The sequence below is a fragment of the Benincasa hispida genome, chromosome 11, assembly GCF_009727055.1.
Source record: "Benincasa hispida cultivar B227 chromosome 11, ASM972705v1, whole genome shotgun sequence".
In the NCBI taxonomy this organism is placed as follows: domain Eukaryota; kingdom Viridiplantae; phylum Streptophyta; class Magnoliopsida; order Cucurbitales; family Cucurbitaceae; genus Benincasa; species Benincasa hispida.
In genome coordinates this window covers 49,077,199-49,099,576 of record NC_052359.1, presented here as the reverse complement: position 1 = coordinate 49,099,576, position 22,378 = coordinate 49,077,199, and the positions used below count along the sequence as shown (strand labels likewise).

At 36.6% G+C, this 22,378-nt stretch overlaps 2 protein-coding genes across 2 annotated transcripts; one reads left to right on the top strand and one right to left on the bottom strand.

Moving 5' to 3' along the window:
- Nucleotides 1-1,963: 1,963 nt before the first annotated feature.
- Nucleotides 1,964-16,112, top strand: LOC120090465. Its single transcript, XM_039048148.1, has 4 exons — nucleotides 1,964-2,659; nucleotides 2,753-3,068; nucleotides 14,522-14,637; nucleotides 15,300-16,112. The coding sequence occupies exons 1-4, from the start codon at nucleotides 2,522-2,524 to the stop codon at nucleotides 15,744-15,746; spliced, it is 1,017 nt and encodes a 338-aa protein (XP_038904076.1). The 5' UTR covers nucleotides 1,964-2,521; the 3' UTR covers nucleotides 15,747-16,112.
- Nucleotides 16,113-17,556: 1,444 nt separating this feature from the next.
- LOC120090298 (probable LRR receptor-like serine/threonine-protein kinase IRK) lies at nucleotides 17,557-21,392 on the bottom strand. The gene is made up of 2 exons (XM_039047872.1): nucleotides 19,300-21,392; nucleotides 17,557-19,114 (listed from the first exon to the last, which is right to left on the bottom strand). Exons 1-2 carry the CDS (start codon nucleotides 20,733-20,735, stop codon nucleotides 17,677-17,679), a joined length of 2,874 nt encoding a protein of 957 aa, XP_038903800.1. The 5' UTR covers nucleotides 20,736-21,392; the 3' UTR covers nucleotides 17,557-17,676.
- Nucleotides 21,393-22,378: the final 986 nt, after the last annotated feature.

Genomic DNA, 22,378 nt, shown 5'->3' with positions numbered 1-22,378 from the left:
AGTGAATCGAGTTCAGTAAATAGCTAAAATAGTCTATAGTATATGAATAAGGTTGGGTACCTTATTATGGTAACACTATCGGATACGATCCATTCTATAGTTGTTACAATTTGTTGTAAAAGTGCTACAGATGAAGTGATCCTAATTTGTTCATATATTAACACGAGGAGCGGAGGCGTCCTATGCAATGAGTTTACATAAGATCGAACCAATAAATAAGTCGTTCTTACTTTATAACGTTGTTTATTGTTTAAGACTGACTACTTCAAAGCGATGACCTACATAATTTGACTTAGGCTTAAGCTAACTATGAACTCCTATTTATTCAAGATTATTCTTAAATTTGTATGGGTGAGGGTTGGCTCGACAACGCTCGCTCATTAAACCTCCCATTTCAAGGGTAAGACCGAGTAGATAGCTGGGGACATAGTGTGTAAGAGGGAATTCACTCCTACCCGCTGTTAGAGATAGTAGAGAGGTTGTTCCCTTAAGTGCTAACTTCAGGTATTGAACAAGGGGCCCCACCCTCTCATTAGCCCGAGAGAGACTCGGTTTAGTGATTGGATCACAAACCAATTGTTCACTAGATGATTAGTGAGACTTAAGGAGCAATATGTTGTTGGGTTGAATGTCCTAAAACTCGCAGTTTGTAAAGTTAAACATATTCTATTATCAATAAAGATGTTATTAGACATTTATTCAATAAAGTTGTTATTGATTTTTTAAAATTACATTTATAAAGACCGAATCCAATAAACTAAGATCCATGACTATTATATGAATACTTGAATTTTATGTGGAGACATAAAGATGGATAAAGTTCGAGTAAATAGCCAAAACAGTCTATAGTATACGAATAAAGTTGGGTGCCTTATTTTGGTAACACTCTCAGATGCGACCAACTCTGTAATTGTTACAATTTGTTGTAAGGTACTACAAACAAAGTGATCCTGATTCGTTCATGTATTGACATGAGGAGTGAGGACGTCTTATGTAGTGAGTTTACATAAGATCGGACCAAGAAATAAATCACTTTTATTGTTTACTGTTTAGGACTGACTATTTCACTTAGATAATATAGGTAACTTGATCTTAGTCCTGAACTAACTATGAACTTCTATTTATTTGGGATTATCCTTAGATTTGCATAGGTGAAAGTTGACTTAATAAGCCTTCCATTTCACGAGTAAGACGGGGTAGATAGATGGTAAGATGAAATATTGAACAAGGGACCTCACCCTCTCATTGGTCTGAGACGAACTCCGTTTAGTGATTGGATCACAAACCAATTATTCATTAGATGATCAATGGAACTTAAGGAGCTAGATATAATTTCCAGGGTAAAACAACTTATTTACTAATTATGGTTAAATCAAGTGGACAGTAATATATCTACAGTGAAGAAAGTGCGCAACTATCAAACTATAGAAATTTGAAGACTAGAAATTTGGAGAGTTGATACGACCGAATGAGATTGAGAGGATGAAGAAGCCATTGTAGCAAGGTAGGGGACGTGGGTTAGACTTTGCCTGATACCAAGATAAATCCTACATAATTTGAGAATTTTCAGTGGATTTTTTCTTAATTCAATTGGAAAATATGAACACTCATTTATAATAGGATGGATAGAAGAAGATACACTTTATATTCCTATAAAAAATAGGAGAAGATACAACATTATATAGAATAAAGAATTTAAATAGAAAATCTAAACAAATCTAAGTGAATCTAATACCGACAAGTATTAATCGTGACATACTCGCAAGTTTTGATGTTGCAACACTTTTCAACAATCAACAATTATAAATTCTACTTTATTGTCATAGGAAAGTTGACAAACATCGGTGCAAAACTAAAAGCACCCGGTAATTAATAAAAGAAAAATAAATGGTCACAGACTCGCAAACAACAAATGTTGAACAATATTTGGTGGTAGATACGACACAGTTGTGGCATATGTAGAAAACTATATATATGTATACCTATTATTTATCAAATGAACATTGATATAATGATAGAATTGAGCATGTTTATTTGTGTTTATATTATATTCATTCCAACATGCAAATGGCTAGTTGAATATGATGGTCGGAAATGTTTGGACACATGAAATATGAAAACACAGGTTCAGGTTGTACAAGAGCCGAACGAGGGGTGATGGATCTGTCGACGATTTTCTTGGGCCTTGAGAGCCTTATCATAGAGAGTAGCGCATGAGATTGAGACGAAGAAATACTGAAATAGAGAATAAATATGGAAAGCCCAACACGAATTTCGTCCGAGTGAATTTCCACCATCATCATTCATCAATCGACTTCTCTCTCCTCTTCGCCATCAAGATCAACTACAAACACAGAAATCCTCTTGAAAATCCCCGCTCAACACCACACACTTTCTTGCAATTCTAGTCTAATCTGTGGTTTATTTTGATTCTGCTTCGCGCGTCTGAAAGTTCAACTGCGGACAATGAAATTCGCAAGCTAGAATCACCCCGTTTCAGTTCGAAAAGAAGCGGATTTCAATGGCGATACGCAGAGATTGTTTTCTGGCATTGTTTTTCTGTTATGCAGTTGTTTCGGAGGTAACCAATGCCACACAATGGGATTCAAGAAAGTTGTTAGAGCCGGCTTCCAACCATAATTCCACGAGAACGTCCCCAGTAATCCCCTACTTTCTCGAAACAAGAAAAAAATGGAAGAAACAGTACTATCTTTCCTTACTATCTTATGGACTTTTCGTTTTCGCCTTTTAGGGTTCCCCACTCATCAGTCCGGTTCCTTCGGTGAACAACTCGGATTCTGTACCCGTCAACGGAAAGAAGAAGCATAACGAACCACCGCTGCCGGCGCCCAACAAGTCATCGTCTAATGTGGATACGAAACTACTCAATAATTCAAGTTCCAGTAGTTCACCTGCTATAAGCGAGACTGGTAGTCGTAAGCCTTCTGACACGAAGAAGGAGAACGGGACTGAATCAAGTAATCGTGAAACTTGTGATGGGGTACCTGACAACAACAAGTGCCGGGACCAGAAGAAGTTGGTTGCTTGTATCCAAAGTAATCTTATTGGTAAGCACGAGTTTCTTTTGGGCCTTATCAGCTTTCTAAGCTTCATTTTTACCATCCTTTTCCGTTTTCTTCCGGCGTGGATTTTGATTCCATTTTCTGCAACTGTTCCGATTTAATATTTCTTGAATCCTGCTACCTCCAGAACTATCGCTTATTAAATTTGTCCTGGTAGGTGATTGGTATTAGTTTTTGTGTGTATCTGCTTGATCAGATTATTATTGAAAATTATTATGGGAACTGGGCAGTTATTTGGTGGTAAAGGTCCATATTCTATATTCTGGAATTGAATTTTGACATATGATCTCCGATGTGAAGCTTCAAATAGTTAACCTTTGCTAGGAGCATGTTAGTAATGGTTTTTCCTCTCATAATTGAATGTGGTGAAATTCTCGTCACCTCAAATAATATCACATCATAATCTTAACGAATTTTAAGTTTTGGTCTACAGGATTATTTGATTGAATTTCTCTATACATATAGGTTTGTTAAACGGTATATGTCATATGGTGGGTTAATTATTTGTTTTCCTGAGTAGATTTCTACATCTGTTCCTGCTAAGAGTATTTAAACAAGGGAAGGGTCTTAGATCTCTCCTTTCCTTGCATGATAAGGGAGCAACTTTTTATTAGTTTATCTTTGAGGAAGTAAGAAAAGGCAAGAAAAAACGAATACAGTGAGGGAGTAAGAATTGAGTGAGTGAGAGAGTCTTCTCTTAAAAGTGTCCATCTTTATACTTTCTCAATAAAAGTTTCTTTCTTCAATGTGTTTGTCTCCTCCCTTTTGTGCTAATTTCTTCAATAAGAGGCAGAGACACAAGTAAGATCATCTTTATCCTGGATGTAATGTCACGAGATATAAGGTACTTGTTTAAACTAGGACAACAACATTGTACCCTTTTTTTAACATGAGAACAGCCTAAAGATAGATAGTCTATAAGTGGAAACTGGAAAGAGCACACCAAGAAGTGGCTGGTATGAGTCCTAAAATGCTCTCTGCTCTCCTATTCTCTCCATCCCCTCCCTTATTTTCCTTGCCTTCAACCGAATCCTTTTCTTCAGTTTCTTCGTTAAAGATTTTTTTAGCCTTCTTCCGGTTCTTCTTCATCAGTTTCTTTTTAATATGTATTTCCCTTGGTTGGTTCGTTTTTGCTTCTATAAGGAGATGGAAAGCAGTTGTAGTAATGCCAATAAATCCTTCTTTGTTTCATTTTCTTATGGAATTTGCCTTCTTGAAGAAAGGGATAAAGTGTTGTCCTTTTTTCTTAAACTTCATTGGAATACTTTATTTTGGTTTGAGCAATCTATTGCCTCTCATGCGAATTATTATTTCAACATCAAGTTAAGCAACTGATACATGTTGAAAATGGTTGCTTTAGAATCTTTAAAAGTTTTAACCATTTTGGATGGTATATTGAGATATCTTTCCAATTTAATGGTGGTGCAAAATACTCCATTTTGGTTCCGGATGGGTTTTAGAGGATGCAGGGTCTCAATCACTTTTCTTCAAAAGCCCATGAGTGGTATTGATTTCTGTTTGCCCAAGGAAAGGACTTTTGAAGCCTCGTCAAAAAGGATCTGGGGGCATCTTAGGTGTCTTCAAAAATGTTCAAGATAAAAAACAAAAGGAAAATGAGGTGGAAAATTTGGATTTCTTTAAAATTCTTGGTATCACAAGATTTCATTCCTGGGATGATTGGAAAGAAATCTCTAAAACTCTTGAGAAAGAAATCTCCGTGAGTTGTTTAATAAATTCATTTGCAATTGAAAAGGTCTTGTTCAAATTAGCTTTGACTTTTGAAAAGCTTTTGAATGAAGTCTTGGTCTTTGGAGAAAGATAGGAGGATTTCATATTTTTTTGGAAATTGGTGTGAAAGTTTTGGTGGCTGAATTAAAACCAGAGATTTATCTTTATCTTTGTGCAAAAACAAAAATTTTGAGCTGATGGGAAAGAAGTGTGGACGTTTATTAGAATTTCTTTAGATACCATTAACCTGCTGAATTGCGTTGAAGTCTCCATTGAAGTGAGGAATAATCAATGTGGATTTTTAACTGCAGAGGTGGTGGTGGGTGGTGGATCCGGTTCTTGGTAATATTATTGTTCAAATGTCTCCTTCAGGAGGTGATTTTGCTGCAAGATCGGAAATCTTGAACATTGTTGATTTTGATTGGTTGAATAATCCCCTAGATTTTCAGAGAGCAAAGAAGATTTTGGAAGATGAACGGTCTTGGATTCCTTTTGTAGTATTCTTGGTTGGGAGGGGTTGATAATTTTTTGGGAACTTTGAATGAAGTGTCGTTGGTAGGGGATAAAAGGTTTAAAACTTTCACGTCATTGGAGAGGAACAAACATTTAGGGTGTGTTTGGCCCAAGGAGTTGAGAAGTAGGAGTTGGAAAGTAGAAGTTTTGAACTCCACTTCTTGTTTGACCCAAGGAGTTTGTAAGTCCCACTACTTTAAAAAAACCAAATTTATACCTTATTAACTCCTTATACCATGGACCCTAGGAGTTCACAACTCCCTAAATTTCATAACTTCTTGGAGCTCATTATTCCACTCCTTGCCCCAAACACCCCTTAAAGGGTACTATGCATATTAACAGGCTGGTGGGGGTGGGTTGTTCATTTAATGAAAATGTTTTAAGAATGAAAGTGTTAGGTATCTTAAGTATTTCCTGCGAGCAGAAGATCCCAACAAGCAATACAAACAAGAACAGGGCAGTATAATCCCTTGTTCTTCGATATCAATAGAATTTCAAATAGTTTTCAGCGATTACAATAAGGAAATCAACAAGATAGTCTCAATACTAAAATAGAGATAGAAGGAGAGTAGGAACACGATATATGGCCAAGGGGAATTTGAGAATGCCTCTCCCTCCCTTTGCTGAAATCTTCAGCCTCAATTCTCCACACCTTTCACTCTCTTCCAAGACCCTTCTATTTTACCCCCCTCATGATCCCCACTTCAATAAGCGAATTGAATGTCCCTCATGCTGGTGCTTCTGGTGCTTTCTCTTTTTTACCCCTCCTGCACGAAGAGGAGCTGGCAGTTGTTCTTGAATACTGGCCTATTGTTAATAATGCTTTTTGTGGAATAGTTGGCAGGCCATCTAAGATCTTTGATTCATCAAGACTCTTCTTTAAACTGACATTTATCCCAACCGGATATTATTAACGAAGTTGTTAAAGATTTTGCTGGAGTCTTAAAATTTTTAACTCCCCTTCTATTTCGCACCAAAAAGAAGTTGAAAAGGTACGTTCAGAGTTTGAAAGTGTGAAGGATAGCAAAATTGCTTTTCTCAAAGGATATCCCTCATGTATTGGAATCTCGAGTCTCCTTTAGAACCCTCTCTTATGGATTTTTTAGATTTCCATGTTAAAAAAGGGGAAGAATGTTTATATTCTTTGAGCACTCCCTGATATCAGTTTGTCTTTAAGCCTAAAAGCTAGTGTGACCAAGATCTTATTTATATTTATATCTAACCCAATCTCAATATGAGAATAATTTCATCTAAAATATCTTCATTTTTTTTTTGTATTCCTCAAATGTATTTTTGGACTAGCACTTGTTAAACAAGAAACATAAAAGAGTCTAATGCTCAGAGGATGAAAAGAAACAACTAAGAAGGATGACAAAGGATATAAATAACAATTCAAATAAAACTAAATCCTCACCATCCAAGAACCACTCTATCCAAGAGGCCAAGAATGCAAAGGTCCGAGCAAAAGAGACTGAAGGACGGAGGAGCCAGGGGAATCTGAAGAAACGTTGATCTTGGAAGCTGAAAGAAATTCCAAACCAACCAAAAAAAACAGGCCAAACAAAAGCAGCAAACTGGAAGAAATTGATAAAGAGAAGAACAAAAACCTATGGAAGCATAATAAATTCCAAAAGGTGAGAAGAGATTTGCAAACTGAGAACCCAACCAACTCAAAGACGCCCAACTGGCAATTGCAACTAACTCCAAGCCACCAAAATAAAAGCCCCTGTATTCTTCCAAAAAAGGCTTTGTTAATTTAAAAAGACAACCTTCAAACTCCCAAATGAATAAGAAATTGAAATTGAAAAAGATCTTCTAGGCAATACGAAAAGAACAGCCCTCAAAGCCTTTGGAATACCAAGTAATTCTCACTGTTGGACAATCAAACCGATGAGTGAAACACAATTAGATTTTAATTTGTGATAACTAAAAGAGTGATTTCTTTCATCTGTAATCCACAAACCTCAACATGAAATTTGGGACGATTGAAGAATACTTTGAGTTGAAATTGAGAAGAGCATAGTGTAGTATTATTCTTCTTACTTATGAATCAAATTCAAGGTCTTCTTATATAGGAGAAAGACTAATAACCAAAAAAGGAAAAAAAATATTATAGACATAAATAATAAATATATACATATTAAACATCCAATATTACAAGAGAAATAAAAGGAAATCCAATACTCCCCCTCAAGTTGGTTTGCAAGTGTCATCCATAGCCAGCTTGCTGATAAGTTTATCAAATTGTCTTTTTGAAAGACCTTTAGTTAGCATATTTTCCGTTTGTTCTGTTATCGGAAGATAAGATAGCACATTACACCTCCTTTATGAAATACTTGTCAACTTCAATGTCCTTTTGTCCTATCAAGTAGAACTAGATTATGAGTTATTGCGATGGCAGCCTTGTTATCACAATAAACTCGTATAGGGCTTTTTTGAGACACTTTCAACTTTTCAAGGATCCTGTTGATCCATATACCTTCACAAATTCCATGGGTTAAGGCTCTAAATTCCGCTTCAGCACTACTCCTGACTATTATTACATTTTGTTTTTTACTGTGCCATGTAACTAAATTTCCTCCAACAAACGAACAATAGCCAGAAGTAGATCTTCTATCAGTAGTGCTTCCAACCCAATCTGCATCAGTGTATACTTCAACTTGAAAATGATCATGTTTTTGGAATAATACACCTTTGCATGGAGTTCCTTTCAGTAAGGATTCTGTATGCTGTTTTGAAATGAGTAGGTCTCAGTGAGTGCATAAATTAACTCACCATACTAACTGCAAATGCTATATCTGGACGTGTATGAGATAACTAGATCAATCGACCTACAAGTCTTTGGTATCTGTCTTTGTCCTTTACTTTTTCAGAACTTGCAGCTTGTAATTTCAGATTCGGTTCGATAGGACTGTCTGCTGTCCAACAACCAAGTAAACCTGTCTCTCGAAATAAGTCAATAACATATTTCCTTTGATTAACAAAAATCTCTTTCTTAGTTCTTGCAAACTCCATCCCTAAAAGATATTTTAAGGTTCCTAAGTCTTTAATTTGAAACTCACTTGCAAGCTTGTTCTTAAGATCAACCAAACCTTTTGCATCATTTCCTATGAGAATAATATCATCAACATAGACAACTAAAATAACAATTTTATTATTCTCGGAGTGTTTATAGAAGATTGTATGGTTTGCTTGACTTTGCTGGTATCCATAACTAATGACTGCTTTTCCAAAGCGTTCAAACCAAGCTCTTGGAGATTGTTTGAGACCATATAATGATTTCTTTAATCTACAAACTTTGTTATTTCCAAATTCCATTTCAAATCCTAGTGGTAGACTCGTAAATACTTCCTCTTCTAAATCACTATTGAGAAAAACATTTTTAACATCTAATTGATGAAGAGGCCGATCTAAGTTAGCTGCAAGAGATAATAGGATTCTAATGGAGTTGATCTTTGCTGCTGGAGCAAAAGCCCCCTGATAATCAATTCCATAGGTTTGAGTAAAGCTTTTAGCTACTAATCTGGCTTTATACCTTCAACACTACCATCGACATACATTTTATTGTAAACACCCATTTGCACCCCACAGTCTTTTTATCCTCTAGAAAGTTTGTTATTTCCCATTTACCACTTTGTCTTATAGCATTCATCTCCTCCATAACAACTGTTTTCCTATTTGGATCATCTAGGGCTTCTTGTATATTCCTTGGAAAAAATAAGCTGTCTATCCTAGATGTGAAGGTTTTATGGATATTTGACAATTTGTCATATGAGATGTAATTTGCAATGGAATATTTAGTACAAGTCCTAGTACATTTTCTAAAGCAATAGGAACATCAAGATAAGAGATAAGAGATAAGGTATTTTGAACATTCGGAACTGAAGAAGAAGAATCAACAGATCTTTCACCATCGGGAATTGGCAAGGAATTTCCAGCATCATTTATCAGAATTTCAAATTGGTTTCGTGTAGAATCGACCCTCAGGTCTTCGTTCCTTTGCTTGTTGGCTCTTCTAGTATAAAACTTTAACTCAGAAATTTGACCTGTAGGGTCAGTTTGTAGTATTTCTCCCTCTGAATGAGACATTTCTATACCTGATATTGAAGGATGTGGGACAGACATGCTAAGACTTCTAAATTTGACTTCTCCCCCTGAAGAGAATTTTTGTCAAAATATGGTTGTTTTTCTAAAAAAGACATGTCCATACTCACATAATTTTTTTTTTGGGTTTGAGGATCAAAACATATGTAACCCTTTTGATGTGAAGCATAACCCCAAAAAAATGCACTTTGTAGCTTTATGATCAAATTTTTATCGGAAAAAACTAGGTATGTCAACATATGCAGTGCCACAAAAAATCTTCATGGGTAAATCATATGCGACAAGTTGGAAAAAAAGTTTAAGACATTCAAGGGGATTCTAAAATTCAAGGCTTTACTAAGCATTCTATTTATCAAATAGTGGCCGTGAATACAACTTCCCCCCATAAATACTTAGGAACATACATAGAAAACATTATGACACATTCAACTTCAAGTAAATGTCTATTTTTTCATTAAGCAATTCCATTTTGTTGCGGGGTATCACGACATGTAGACTAATGTAAAATGCCTTTATCCTTTAAAAAATCAATCAAGTATGCATTAAAATACTCCGTTCCATTATTAGAGTGTAAGATGATGATTTTTGTTTGAAATTGAGTTTCAATCATATCATAAAAATATTTGAAAAGATCTTTCACCTCAGATTTATTCGTCATTAATTAAATAGACCCAAGATAGACGTGTGTGATTATCAATAAAAGTAACAGACCACTTTTTACTGTTATGAGTCAAAATTTTTGAAGGACCCCAAACATCACTATGAATGAGATAAAATTGTTCTGGAGGCTGTGTATAGTTTTGGGGAATATGTGGATCAATGACTTTTTGCAAAGATGCAACTTTCACATCGAAGAGAACAATCTATATTCTTGAACAATTTTGGAAACAAATGTTTAAGATATTGGAAATTGGGATGTCCTAATCTACGATGCCAAAGCATGTTTTATTCATAACTAGAAAGAGAACTGATACTACTAAGACTTTGAGTTATTTTATTACTAAAAAAACTCAATCAAAGTAATAGAGATCATCAAGCATCCTAGCGCTCCCAATTTGGTCTCGACTCTTGATGCTGAAAGATACAATGAGAATCAAAGAAGATAACAAGACAATTAGAATCTCGACAAAGTTTATTAACAGATAATAGGCTACATGCTAGGTTAGGGACATGGAGAATAGACTGCAAAGAAAGTTTATCAGTCAATTTAATGGTTCATTTTCTCGCAATAGGAGAATAACTACCATATGCAGTTTTAATGTTTTTATTTTCATAAGAAATAGAATACGAATAAAAAAGGTGAGATGAATCGGTCATGTGATAACCTCAGAATCAATGATCCAAGGGGATGGACTATTACAAGAAAAGGCTTGAGGATAGTTACCTACTTGTGCTAAGGAAACACAAAGATTACGATGATAAATTGGATTGTAATAGTTAAGATCAACCAAACCTTTTGCATCACTACCAGATGAATTTGTTCCATACTAGGGTACCTTGAGCCAACAACAAATCTGCACAGTTAAAGAAAAAATGCTTTTAATTGAACCAAATCAAACCAAATCGTAAATTAACCTGTCTAAAATAAACAAAAAATTAATCAACTATAATTGAACCAAATCTGTTTAAGAAACTGAATCGGACTAAAAATGAAGCAAATTGGGCTCAGAGAACCGAACCAAAATTGAACCACCAGATCTGCGTTGATTGGACCACCATGAATGAATTGAACTGGATAAAGTGCAAAACACTGAACCAGGCTATGAAACCCTTCACCTTTCTTTAGGGTTGTCTTATCTGTTTTGGAGAACGAAATAAACCCACAACTGGCAGATACTAGCGGTAGAAGTCGAATAGGGATCGGCGACGTTGATGTCTGACTACTAGTGGGTCTGATTGGTGAAGAGCGTCTGAGTTGAGCAGCGACTTCGACGGCAAAGGGCATGGACGACGAAGACCTCAGCAGAGGAGCGACGAAAAACAACTTGGGTGTGTGATGTGAGGCGTGCCGACAAATATGGGCAGCACAAATGCGATCTACATGAGCGTCGGCGACAAGATGAGCTAAGTGACATGCTAGGAGGAGTACGCAACGAAGCTTCAAGGACCGACGGTGTCGGCGGCAGTGGAGGCTAGGGTTTTAGGGTGGTTTTTTTTTTCATCTCTCTTCCAGAAAACTAGGATTTTAGGGTTCCAAAACATTTGGTTCTCTGATACCAAGTTGAAATTGAGAAGAGAATAGTATAGTATTATTCTTTTTACTTATGAATCAAATAACAAAGTCTTTTTATATAGGAGAAAGACCAACAACCAGAAAAGGAATAAATATTATAGACATAAATAATAAATATATACATATTAAACATCCAATATTACAAGAGAAATAAAAGGAAATCCAACACTTTGCTATTCATGTTGCTGATTGGAAAACTTCATATGAATTTCTTTTATCATCAATTGAAAAAAGACTTTCAAATGCTTATGTAAAAGAGTATTCTATAAAAACTTCATCGATCTCTATATCAACCAAATGTGCTAACCTAAGATGCTCTATCATATTCAATATTATAAACAAAAGGTTGGTAGTTTGCAAAAGAAGTTGTTGTAACTCTGGCGAGGAAGTGAGGAGTCGAACACAAGCTTCATCCAAAATGTTTGAATTAATCTCTAAAATTCCAACCACGGTAGCCTTTCTTCTGAGTATAATAGAGAGGGTAGGTTTCATTAAGACCATTTTTCGTTTGAGAGACATGAAGTGGAGATTGGAAACGTTGAGAACTTGAATTGACGGGTGTTACAGTCTTTCAGAGACAACGACTCATCATCTCCATGGAAATAGGAGAGGTTAGGCAACAAATAAAACGGAGGTGGAGGGAAGAGGATGCGCTAGGTGACGGGAGGAAGAGAAATGAAAGAAGAAAAAAGAAAGAAAAAGGCACAAGGGTGAACCAAGAGGGACTAGTGGTGAGGGCATGTCTATGTCGTTTTGAAGCGTGGGAGATGGGATAGCTAGGGCTTTCTATGTAGCCTAACACGGTAAAGGAGAGAAATCTCCAAGAATAAAATTAAAATATATATTATCAATTAAATTTATCAAACCAAGAAGACAATTCATCTATTTATAGAGAATTGGAAAGCAAACTAATTCTGATCTCGATTAATCAAAGAAAATAATCCTAATCCTAATAAACCAAGGAAACCAATCCTAATCCTAATCAATCTAGGAAACTAATCCTTATCCTAGTCAATTAAGGATTTGACCAAGATATCCAATTTACTCTAGGAGTACTATGGCTTTGCCTATTTTTTAAATTATACTTTCTTCATCAGATTTAACCAAGTTATGTATGAGTCTGCCTACCTGTGGTGTAGCCTTGGAGTTGTTTGGTTACACTATGTTATAGGCTTGACCTTTAGTTTCTAGTTCCTAGTTTTGAACAAAATGTTAATAGATGGTTTTCTTGGTGTGTCTTACGGTTTATAACACCACCATTTTTTTTCTATTTTATCAAGTTTCCTCTTTACAAATTTGTATTAAATTGCTGGAAAAACCTTCAGGTTTTACACTACCCTATTTGTGTCAGAAAGGTATGATTGTACTGTCACGTGTTATCACATACTTTACCACGATCAGAAGTTAGTTTAGCTTTAGTTGCATGCATAGATTGCCTTTTAAAAAAGTTCTTTGAGAATAAAGTATGTATTGGTTTCTTCTTACTTTCCTTTTCTGCCACCATTTAATTCTGATTGTGGTTTTCGTACAAAATGTTAGAAACCTGTTTACCAACTTCTCTCTCTCTATCCATCCATCCATCCATCCATCCATCCATCCATCTATATATTACATTGGCAATGTGAAGGTTGAAAAGTAGAATTAAAATGACTGCAGTGATACTGTTAAAAGTATGATGTGATGCATAACATGGAAAAAGACTATTGTTGGTTGATAGCCAGTCATCCACTTTTATGTTGGTAATTAGAGCAAGTTCTAATATCTTATGTTTTTCCCTCATGTCCTAGAACTTGTTCAGGGTTTACATGGTATCGTGTAATTCAAATTCTACCAGCCATCTCTAAGTAGAGGAATTATGGTAGTTTAATAGAAGATAGTGGTTGAGAGCGTTAATATTTTCAAATAGCTCCTTTTGTCAAGAAAAAGAAAGGCACCAAGCATTCACCCTCTGGATTCTCTCCCCAATCAGCTTCCATTTCTCTCTCCCCCCCCCCATTCCTCCCGTTACCAACTTTCTTTCTCCCTTCATTCTCGCTGATCTAGGTAATTATGTTTTGTAAATATTTATTGTCGGAATCAAAACTCTTGAAACCATCTTGTTTTATCTAAATATTGTATCATCCCAAATATTATAAGATGTCTTGTGCATAATAAGATATTTACTTCGTATCTCAGTACTCAATATTTGACTTGAATTTTATGCGGAAGAAAGAGAAAAGGGAAGTAAATACTTGCACTTGGGTAGAATTTTATAGAAAAGTGCATGTTTTTCTCGTTGTTAACCCTGAAATGGTAACATCGATAAGAACCTGATAAAGTTTTATGCAAAATTTTATAGAAAAGAGCATGTTTTACATAGAACAGAAATTTCACGTCCCCAACAATCTGATTTTGAAAATCTAAAGGAAAATTTCAGTCAGGTCACTGTCTTATCTGAGTAGTAAGTGACAGAAGCAGAAAAATCCCTTCAGGTCCTAGTATCCCTTTTGGTTTATGTATTTTATTTAAATTGATGGAAATGCTATCAACCCTACATGAACAAGATCGTTTTACAATTGTCATTGAATTCTAACTTCTAACTTCTAAGGAAATGTTATTTCTGAATTGATGTTCTTTTCTGTATGAAACCTGGAGTTGCCTCGTCAACCTGAGGTGTTCTGATTGAGTGATTGAACATTGATACCTCATGCATATCTTGCGAGGGTTTCTTTAATGCATGTCCACTTGGTGGGACCCAATGGCCTTACACTGTCTAACATATGGGGTTAAGTTGATGAGTTTCTTAAACTAATAGACGTTGCTTAATTTCTGATATATCTAATATTAATACCTGATGTTTACATCTTTTTCCATGTCGAAGAGTCCAGAAATTTTGCTGTTTTAGTCCTGAACGAAGGAGAAGATACAATAGAAGTGAATGTTACCGGAGGAAACTTTTTCAAGGGGCTTAAGATTTTAAAACTTCAAACGAAAAGGGTAAGGGCTTGTAATTTCAGCCTGCTGCTCTTTCCCATATGGCACTTGGCAACTATGTGTATTTTTGGTTCTTGTGTCTTACTATACTACACCACTGTATCTCTATTCTAACAACATTTTTTTAATAAGAAACAATTTCATGATTGAATGAAATATTCAAAAAGTAATTTCTTTACCAAAGATAATGTAGTCAATTAGACATTCATGCATCAGATGCAGGCAGCTTTTAGAATTTTTGTTTTTCCACTTCTCAAATGAATGTTTGCACCTCTTACAGTTCAAAACAGATTCCTTACATTCTAAGATGGTTTAGTATATGTATCAAATTTTTGTCGTAGTTATATTTTGTGGTCAAGTGGTTCAATTCATTAGTTTTATTGTGTGCATGTGTCCTGTTATTAGGACAAGTTCTGTTATATTGTAATTCCAATTATTTTCTATTTATTACTGTTCTTTGAAGATCGTACTCTTGTTTGTTTGACGAGCTTGAATCTGCCATGATCTTTTCCCCCCTTTTTTTCAAGTTCGTGTTTGTCTGTTACAAACTCACGTGTAACTCACCGTTGCATCCTAACATTGGAATGTTTTGGAGTCATTAGTAATCTGCTGTGTTTGAACTCTTGGAAATAGAAATTAGAGTTCTCTGTTCTCTTATTTTTCAGATCACCATTCCACGGATGGCCGAAACAAGCATGAAACTAGTATTAGATGCTGGGAATGGAGAATGCGTGCTTTACACAGGCCCTCCTGTTTCTGGACAGGACCTTTTTCTGCATCTCCCCTCATTTGACCAGCTAGCAACACCAGTGAACGGTGCGTACTTCTTAATTCTTGCAGTCCTAATCTTTGGGGGGTCTTGGGCTTCCTGCAAGTTTAGGAGGAGGCAAGCAGGTGGTATCCCATATCAAGAGCTTGAAATGGCAGTGCCAGAATTTTCCTCAGCTGTCAACCTTGAAACTGCTGAAGGTTGGGATCAGGGTTGGGATGATGATTGGGATGAAGAAAATTCTGTGAAATCACCGGGGGGGCGCCATATTGGAAACATTTCAGCTAATGGCCTTACTGCTAGGTCCAACAAAGATGGGTGGGAGAATGATTGGGATGTTTAGTTAATAAAACAGCCTGAGAAGAAAACAAACTTCTGGTCTCTCGACAAATTGAGCAGTTGTAGGTCACTGGAAGGCAGGAAGAACATTGTGAATAACATAATGGTACCACTGAGGTTATTCCGTAGTTGAATATAAATCTTCTTCCCACTTCTGATTAGATTATAGAGTTTGTAAGCTGTCGCCGCATATTTGGGCAGAAGCCATAAAGCCGGTCCATACAAAATTTTGGGTTTGTTTTGGTGGGATGTGTAGAATGCATGGCTTTTTATGTCTTTTTTGAACTTTTACTTCTTTAGAAAACAGTTCCAATTTTTTTCTATATGATAGCTTTACAATATATAAATGTTCATGCGAGCTTTAAAATTATGATTGTGTTTGCCATTTTCAAAACTTTGCAAAGAGAACCGTAAATAATACAATACACATGCTCATGTGCGTGCGTATCTTTTTGAGAATGCGGAACAAGTTCTCTCTCTTTCTAACCTTTGTAATAATTTTGAAAAGACACTCTTCTGAATTACATTTTCTGTATTGATTACCGGTAAGCATTACCTCTCATGTATTGTCACGCCTTAATTTTACCTCCGCGTGCTTCTTTTTCCTTTTAGATGCATGTCGGGAGTAATTGTGAAACTGGTTTGTTGTCTCTTACTGAAGCAAAAGAGCAGAGAAGGCTGATTTAATAATTCTGTTTTCTACGTTATTCTATCTTTTAGGATTTTTTTCCCTCCCTTCTAAATAAGCAATGGGTTGATTACTTAAACGGCTTACAAGATGCTTTCCCATGTATATATATATATATATATATTTATTATTATGGATATGTTATGTATTACTACCGTTTCTCCTCTACTCATTCACTCATGGATGATTCCTTTTATGTTACTGCTCCTGCCCTTGGTAATTACGCATTTGAAATTCAATTTCGATTGAGTATTACGATACATAATAACTTGTAACATGATTTTAATGACTAGTTAGTATCTTTAAGTTAAACCTTTTATTGCCCCTGCATTAAGGAATCAAGATAAAGATAAAGGAAGAGGAATAAAGATGGGTCCCCGCGTAAGGAAGAAATGACATCATATCGAGAAAGAAAAGGTCTTACTATTTTAAAGGGTTGCAAGTGCTAAGGAGGACCCGCATGTGAATGGGGGTATTGATTATATTGAAGGCATTTTGAATGGGGTTCACAGTTCACTAGGGATGTCAGGGCTACAATCATTTAATTATCTAAAACTTGACGTCTAAGTCTTAATTATTATTAAACATGGCTCCCAAAGCGAGATGTGGGGAGTTGCACTAGGAACCCTTGAAAGAGTAAGTATGAGTTGGTTATATCATTAGCATCGCAAGCATAGGAGTGGTTGAAGATAGCAAGCAGTCCATGCCCATCTCAATCACAAGTGTAAATGTAAATAAATAAAGCAAAAGACTACTTCTGTATGTTTTGTACTTTAGAATCGTATATGTTCGAAAAGAAAAGGTGTTCCATCCTTTTAATGCATTTCTCATCTTTTGGCAGATTTCGGAATGGTGCACAGCGCAAAGTATTAGATAGATTGTCCAATTGGACGCCAATCTATCAATGACGCAGATTTCAAATCCTATGGACCAAGAATATGGGATAGGAAACCAGAAGTATGAGTAAGCAAGAGATAGTTTCACGAACATGTTTGAAGGGGTATAATAATTTATGAAATACTATGTATTTCTTCATGGTGAAATGAATATGGTGTGGTGGAACTTTAAGAAAATGAATAAAAGAACTACAAGCAAGATTACAATAAAACGATGTAAATAAAATCGATTGGAGTGGAAAAGGCATTCAATTTTCCATGTATTTCATGTTCTTTCTCTTTTGGTGAAAACAAATCGAGGGGATTAAGCTTCACCGAGGAATTGCAAGTGTCCATTTTGCTTGTTAGTTTCATTCCAACTCCTCGTCAACTTCAGAGGGGGATTGGATCAACTCTAATATATTGACAACCTCATTCATGTCTGGCCTGTTCGATGGTACTTGAGATGCACATATCAAACCCAGTTTCATTACAGGAATGGCTTCTTCAATGCGGAAGTTCGATTGGAGCCTCTCATCAACACATTGCTCCACCGTGCCTTCATCCAAAGCTACCCTCACCATATCACAGAGAACTATAACATCATCTTCCATGTACTCGACAGGTCTTTTCCCTGTCACCACTTCCAAAACCAAGATGCCAAAACCATACACATCACACTTTTCAGTTATAGTCACTGTTTTGCAGGCAAACTCTGGAGCCATGTATCCTAAAGCGCTTTGGATTTTACTGCTTAAGATGCAGCGGTCCAACATTGGCAACAACCTTGCCAAGCCATAGTCCCCCACTTTTGGTTTCCCATAACTGTCTATCAAAACATTGGTTGACTTTAAGTTGTAATGAATGATACTATTGTGGTGCAAATAAGCCAATCCTTTGGCCATCCCAAGAACAATCTTGAACCTCTGCCGCCAAGACAAACAATTGTCGCCAGTTCCATCATGTAGATGTTTATACAAGCTTCCATTGGGGACATATTCATAAATGAGGAGCTGCAAGGAGGTCGTCCAGTAATACCCTTCAAGTGCCACAAGATTGTGATGCCTTATCTGTCCCAGCTTCTTCACTTCACTCTCAAAGTCTTCTCGCGACTTGATCAAGCTCGTGACAGTCAATTTCTTGATTGCAACTAAACACCCATCTCGAAGCACCGTTTTGTAAACAACCCCAAATCCACCTCGACCGAGTTCGAAGTCCTTGTTCAGCAATGCTTGGGCGCCAACTACAAACTCTGCATCTCCTGAAAACATGACGAGCTTTCCATAATCTGGGTTAGTTTTTGGGGAGCAGCTAAAGTCCTCCCCGGCAGATAATACAAGAGCAGACCGTGACTGTGAGGACCTTGCTCGGATATTGAGGATAGTGACAGCTACTACACCGAGAAGGATAAAAGAAGCTGCACCGATGGCAATAATAGAAGATATGCTGAGTATGATCTCATGATGATGCTTATGGGAGGGGGAATTTCCATTAGTATCAGAAGAATTTGGGTTTAGGACAATCGGTTTTGGATGGACGGAGGGGCAGGACCTATTGACAACAGCACCACAAAGAGATGGGTTATGTGATATAGACAAGGGAGATATAGTGTTGAAGAAACCCCCAACTGGCAGTTCTCCCTCAAGGTGATTGTGGGAGATCTTAAAGGAGAGGAGGTGGGAAAGATTAGTCAGCTCCTTGGGCAGGCTTCCGGACAGTTTGTTGAAAGACAAGTCTACATCTTCAAGGTTGGATAGATTTGCAACGGCAGCAGGAATTGAGCCTGTGAGGTTGTTGTGAGAAAGAATCCTGCAGTATTCACAACACACGAGTAACTGTCTTTAAGGTGAACACTGAACATATAGCTCCACACTTTCACACATCGGCCCTAAGTGGAAATACAACAAGTAAATTAAGAAGAGAAGTCTACAATCTATAGAGGAGAAAAAAAGCCAATTTGCAAAGAAGTTGCTAATGAGGGAGGGACTGCTTACAATGATGTTAACAACGAGCATTTTTCAATCTTGGCTGGGATTTCCCCAGTGAGAGAGTTCTTCTCCAGCCTTAACTCCTTGAGCGAGATCGCTCCTCCAATTTCAGCAGGAATACTTCCATTTAATTGATTGTCACTGAAGTCAAGAGCATATGCCGATTTTAGTTCACCAATGCTCCGTGGAATAGAACCCATGAGATGGTTTCTGGATATGTTCAGCAACTGCATGTTACTTAGTTCTCCAACATTAGATGGAATGTGACCAGAGAAAACATTTGAAGATAAATCCAAAACTTGAAGACCCTGGAAAGAGGCTGGAGATGAAAAGGTTTCTCCTAGTCTGTACGAAGAAAATGGAACACTAGGAATAGCTGCCCTAAAGATCCATGTAGGGAGATTGCCAGTCAAATGATTATGGCTAGCATCAATACTCAAGAGATTATTACAATTTGCCATAGATTCTGGCAAATTTCCAGTTAAATAGTTTGTGGATACATTAAACTTCTTCAGTAATTGGAGGTTGCCAATTGAGCTTGGCAGCTGACCAGAAAAGTTATTAGCAGAAAGATCTAAAGTGTCAAGATTTTTAAGTTCCCCAATCCAACGAGGGACTTCACCCGTGAGAGAATTTCCTCGTAAATTCAGATAAGTGCAAGAACTGAGCATCTGCATCGACTCTGGAAGACCCCCAGAAAGGATATTCTCACTAAAATCGATTGATTTTAGAAGTAAGCAGCCACCAATATCCTCAGGAAGCTTTCCAGAAAATCGATTCTTGTGTAAGCTAACAAATTTCAAATCGTACAAATTTTGAATTCCAGGAGGAATCTGCCCCTCAAGCAAGTTGTCAGAGAAATCCAGAGACTGAAGCCCCCTCAAATACCATAACCCAGAAGGCAATTTCCCAGAGAGGTGGTTGGAGGAGAAGTTGAGAAGCTCCAAAGAGAAGCAAGAGGTTAAGGATTGAGGGATATTTCCTATGAGGTTGTTTCTAGCAAATGAAAGAACTCTTATCGACCCACATTGCAGAAAAAGTTGTTCAGGAATGGGTCCAGATAAACTGTTGTCACTGAAATCAATAACTTGCAAATTTGCAAGGTGAGAAAGAACAGAGTTGATTGTGCCGGTAAAGTTGTTGTTGGCAAGTGAGAGTATTTGAAGGAATTGCAACCTAAGGAGTCCACGATCGATGTGACCGGACAAAGAGAATCCATCAAGGACAAGCTCAGAGACCCTATTGGTTTTAGGATTGCATTTGACACCAAACCAATTGCAGGGAGTTTCATCATCTTCATTCCATGTAACTAGTTTACCCATGGGATCGTGAATGCCAGCTTTGAACACTATCAATCCTAAAACGTCATCGTTGAAAACAGTATCCAAAGCAAAAAAAGAAGTAGGAGCTAGGACAAGAACGAGGAATAGTTTGAAAAGCATGCTTCTCCAATAAAGCCTCTTCCCAAAGGAACCAAATGCTAGTTCTCCATGGAAAAGATTTAAATGGATAGAAAGGAATGTGCAAATTTAGAGAGAGGAAGAAGAAATGAAAGACAACAGCAGAGAAAAAGAATGCATTGGGACAAAGAGAACAAAGTTTTAATCCCACCTTTTCTCTTTTAGCTGTCGATAGAGAATTGTAGGAGAAGAGAAAGGTACTCACAGAAACAAAACTGATAACTGCAAGTGTTTTTGGAAGAAAGAGGGAAAAGAGGTGAATTGTGAAAAAAACAAAGGTGGTGGAAGAAGCATTAAATAAAAGAGAGAGAGAGTGAGTAATAGTACTAATTCAGGACAAAGAGTGAGGAGGGTGTAGGTTGGTCGGAGAAAATAATAATAACAATTATAGTAATAAATAATGATAGTGTCCGGGTTCTCTTTTTAGAGTGTCTGCCAAAGAGAGAAAAGCAAGGGGGAAAGCATGTCAGGCATTGCTTCTTGTTTACGTGGCTCACCAGCCTTTCCTTGGAGTTTCAGTTGCAGCAGCCATGGGAGAAGCTGAGGGACCTTCTTCTTAGACTTAAAAAACCGTTTTGTTTTATAACTCTTATCTCCTTCTCAATACAGAATTTCTAGTTGCAGTCTTGCAGTCACAGAAAATTACATGTCATTCACAATTAACCAAACACACTGTCCCAATTTTGACCTTTTCTTGCAGACTCACGTTGCCATCAAATTCCTTTTCTTTTTTGTTAGGTAAATTGCAAAAATCACTTCGTTACAATTACATATTCAAATTTTTAATTGTAAAAATTAAGCTCTCAAACTTATAAATGTATTAAAATTAGACCCTCAAATTTACAGAGGTGTAGAAATTAGACTCCCAAACATTTGATGATAAAAATTGAGCCCTCAAACTTAATACAATAGTTAAATTGAATCCCGAACTTATAAGTTTGTATAAATTTATCCTTTAAACATTAAATTTTAAAAATTAAAAGTTCTATAATCGTTAGAAACATACTGCGCACTCATGAACATGGCATATGCATCTCAAACCCACTCCACAATGGCCATATACAGATTAGGAACATGATGAGGAATGTCAAAGGAGGTTGAAGCTTCCAATTTGTATCTAATTCTAAGGTCAAAATCTTAAGAGTTCTATAAATTCTTCTGGAATGGGAGCATTTCAAGTCATTTGGATGGGAACTCTCTTTCAGCTTCCAAGATCTTCAAAGATCAAACATGTTTTTTGGGACATTTCTTCTTCTTGCTTTTGTAAAGCTTCAATTTTTGGACAGTTTTGGACAGATTCACAGTTTTGGGCAGTGAAAGAGGAGAAGTGAGTTGATGAGATCTGGTGGTGAAGTCGGATCCTTTGGATGAATGACCCAAAAATTAGATTAAAAAATGTGAAATGACCTTTTTTTTAAAAAAATGTCGCATGACCTGATGTCAAATTCGGGTGAAATTATCAAAATATATTCATGTGCACGTGGAAAAGAAATCTCGCTCTCGCTCTCTCTTCTTTTTTCACTCACAAATCACTATATATCTCGTTCTTTCTTCCTTTTTTTCACTCACAAATCACAATGTCTCACTCTCGCTTGTCTCGTTCTCTTTGTTTACTCACAAAATCA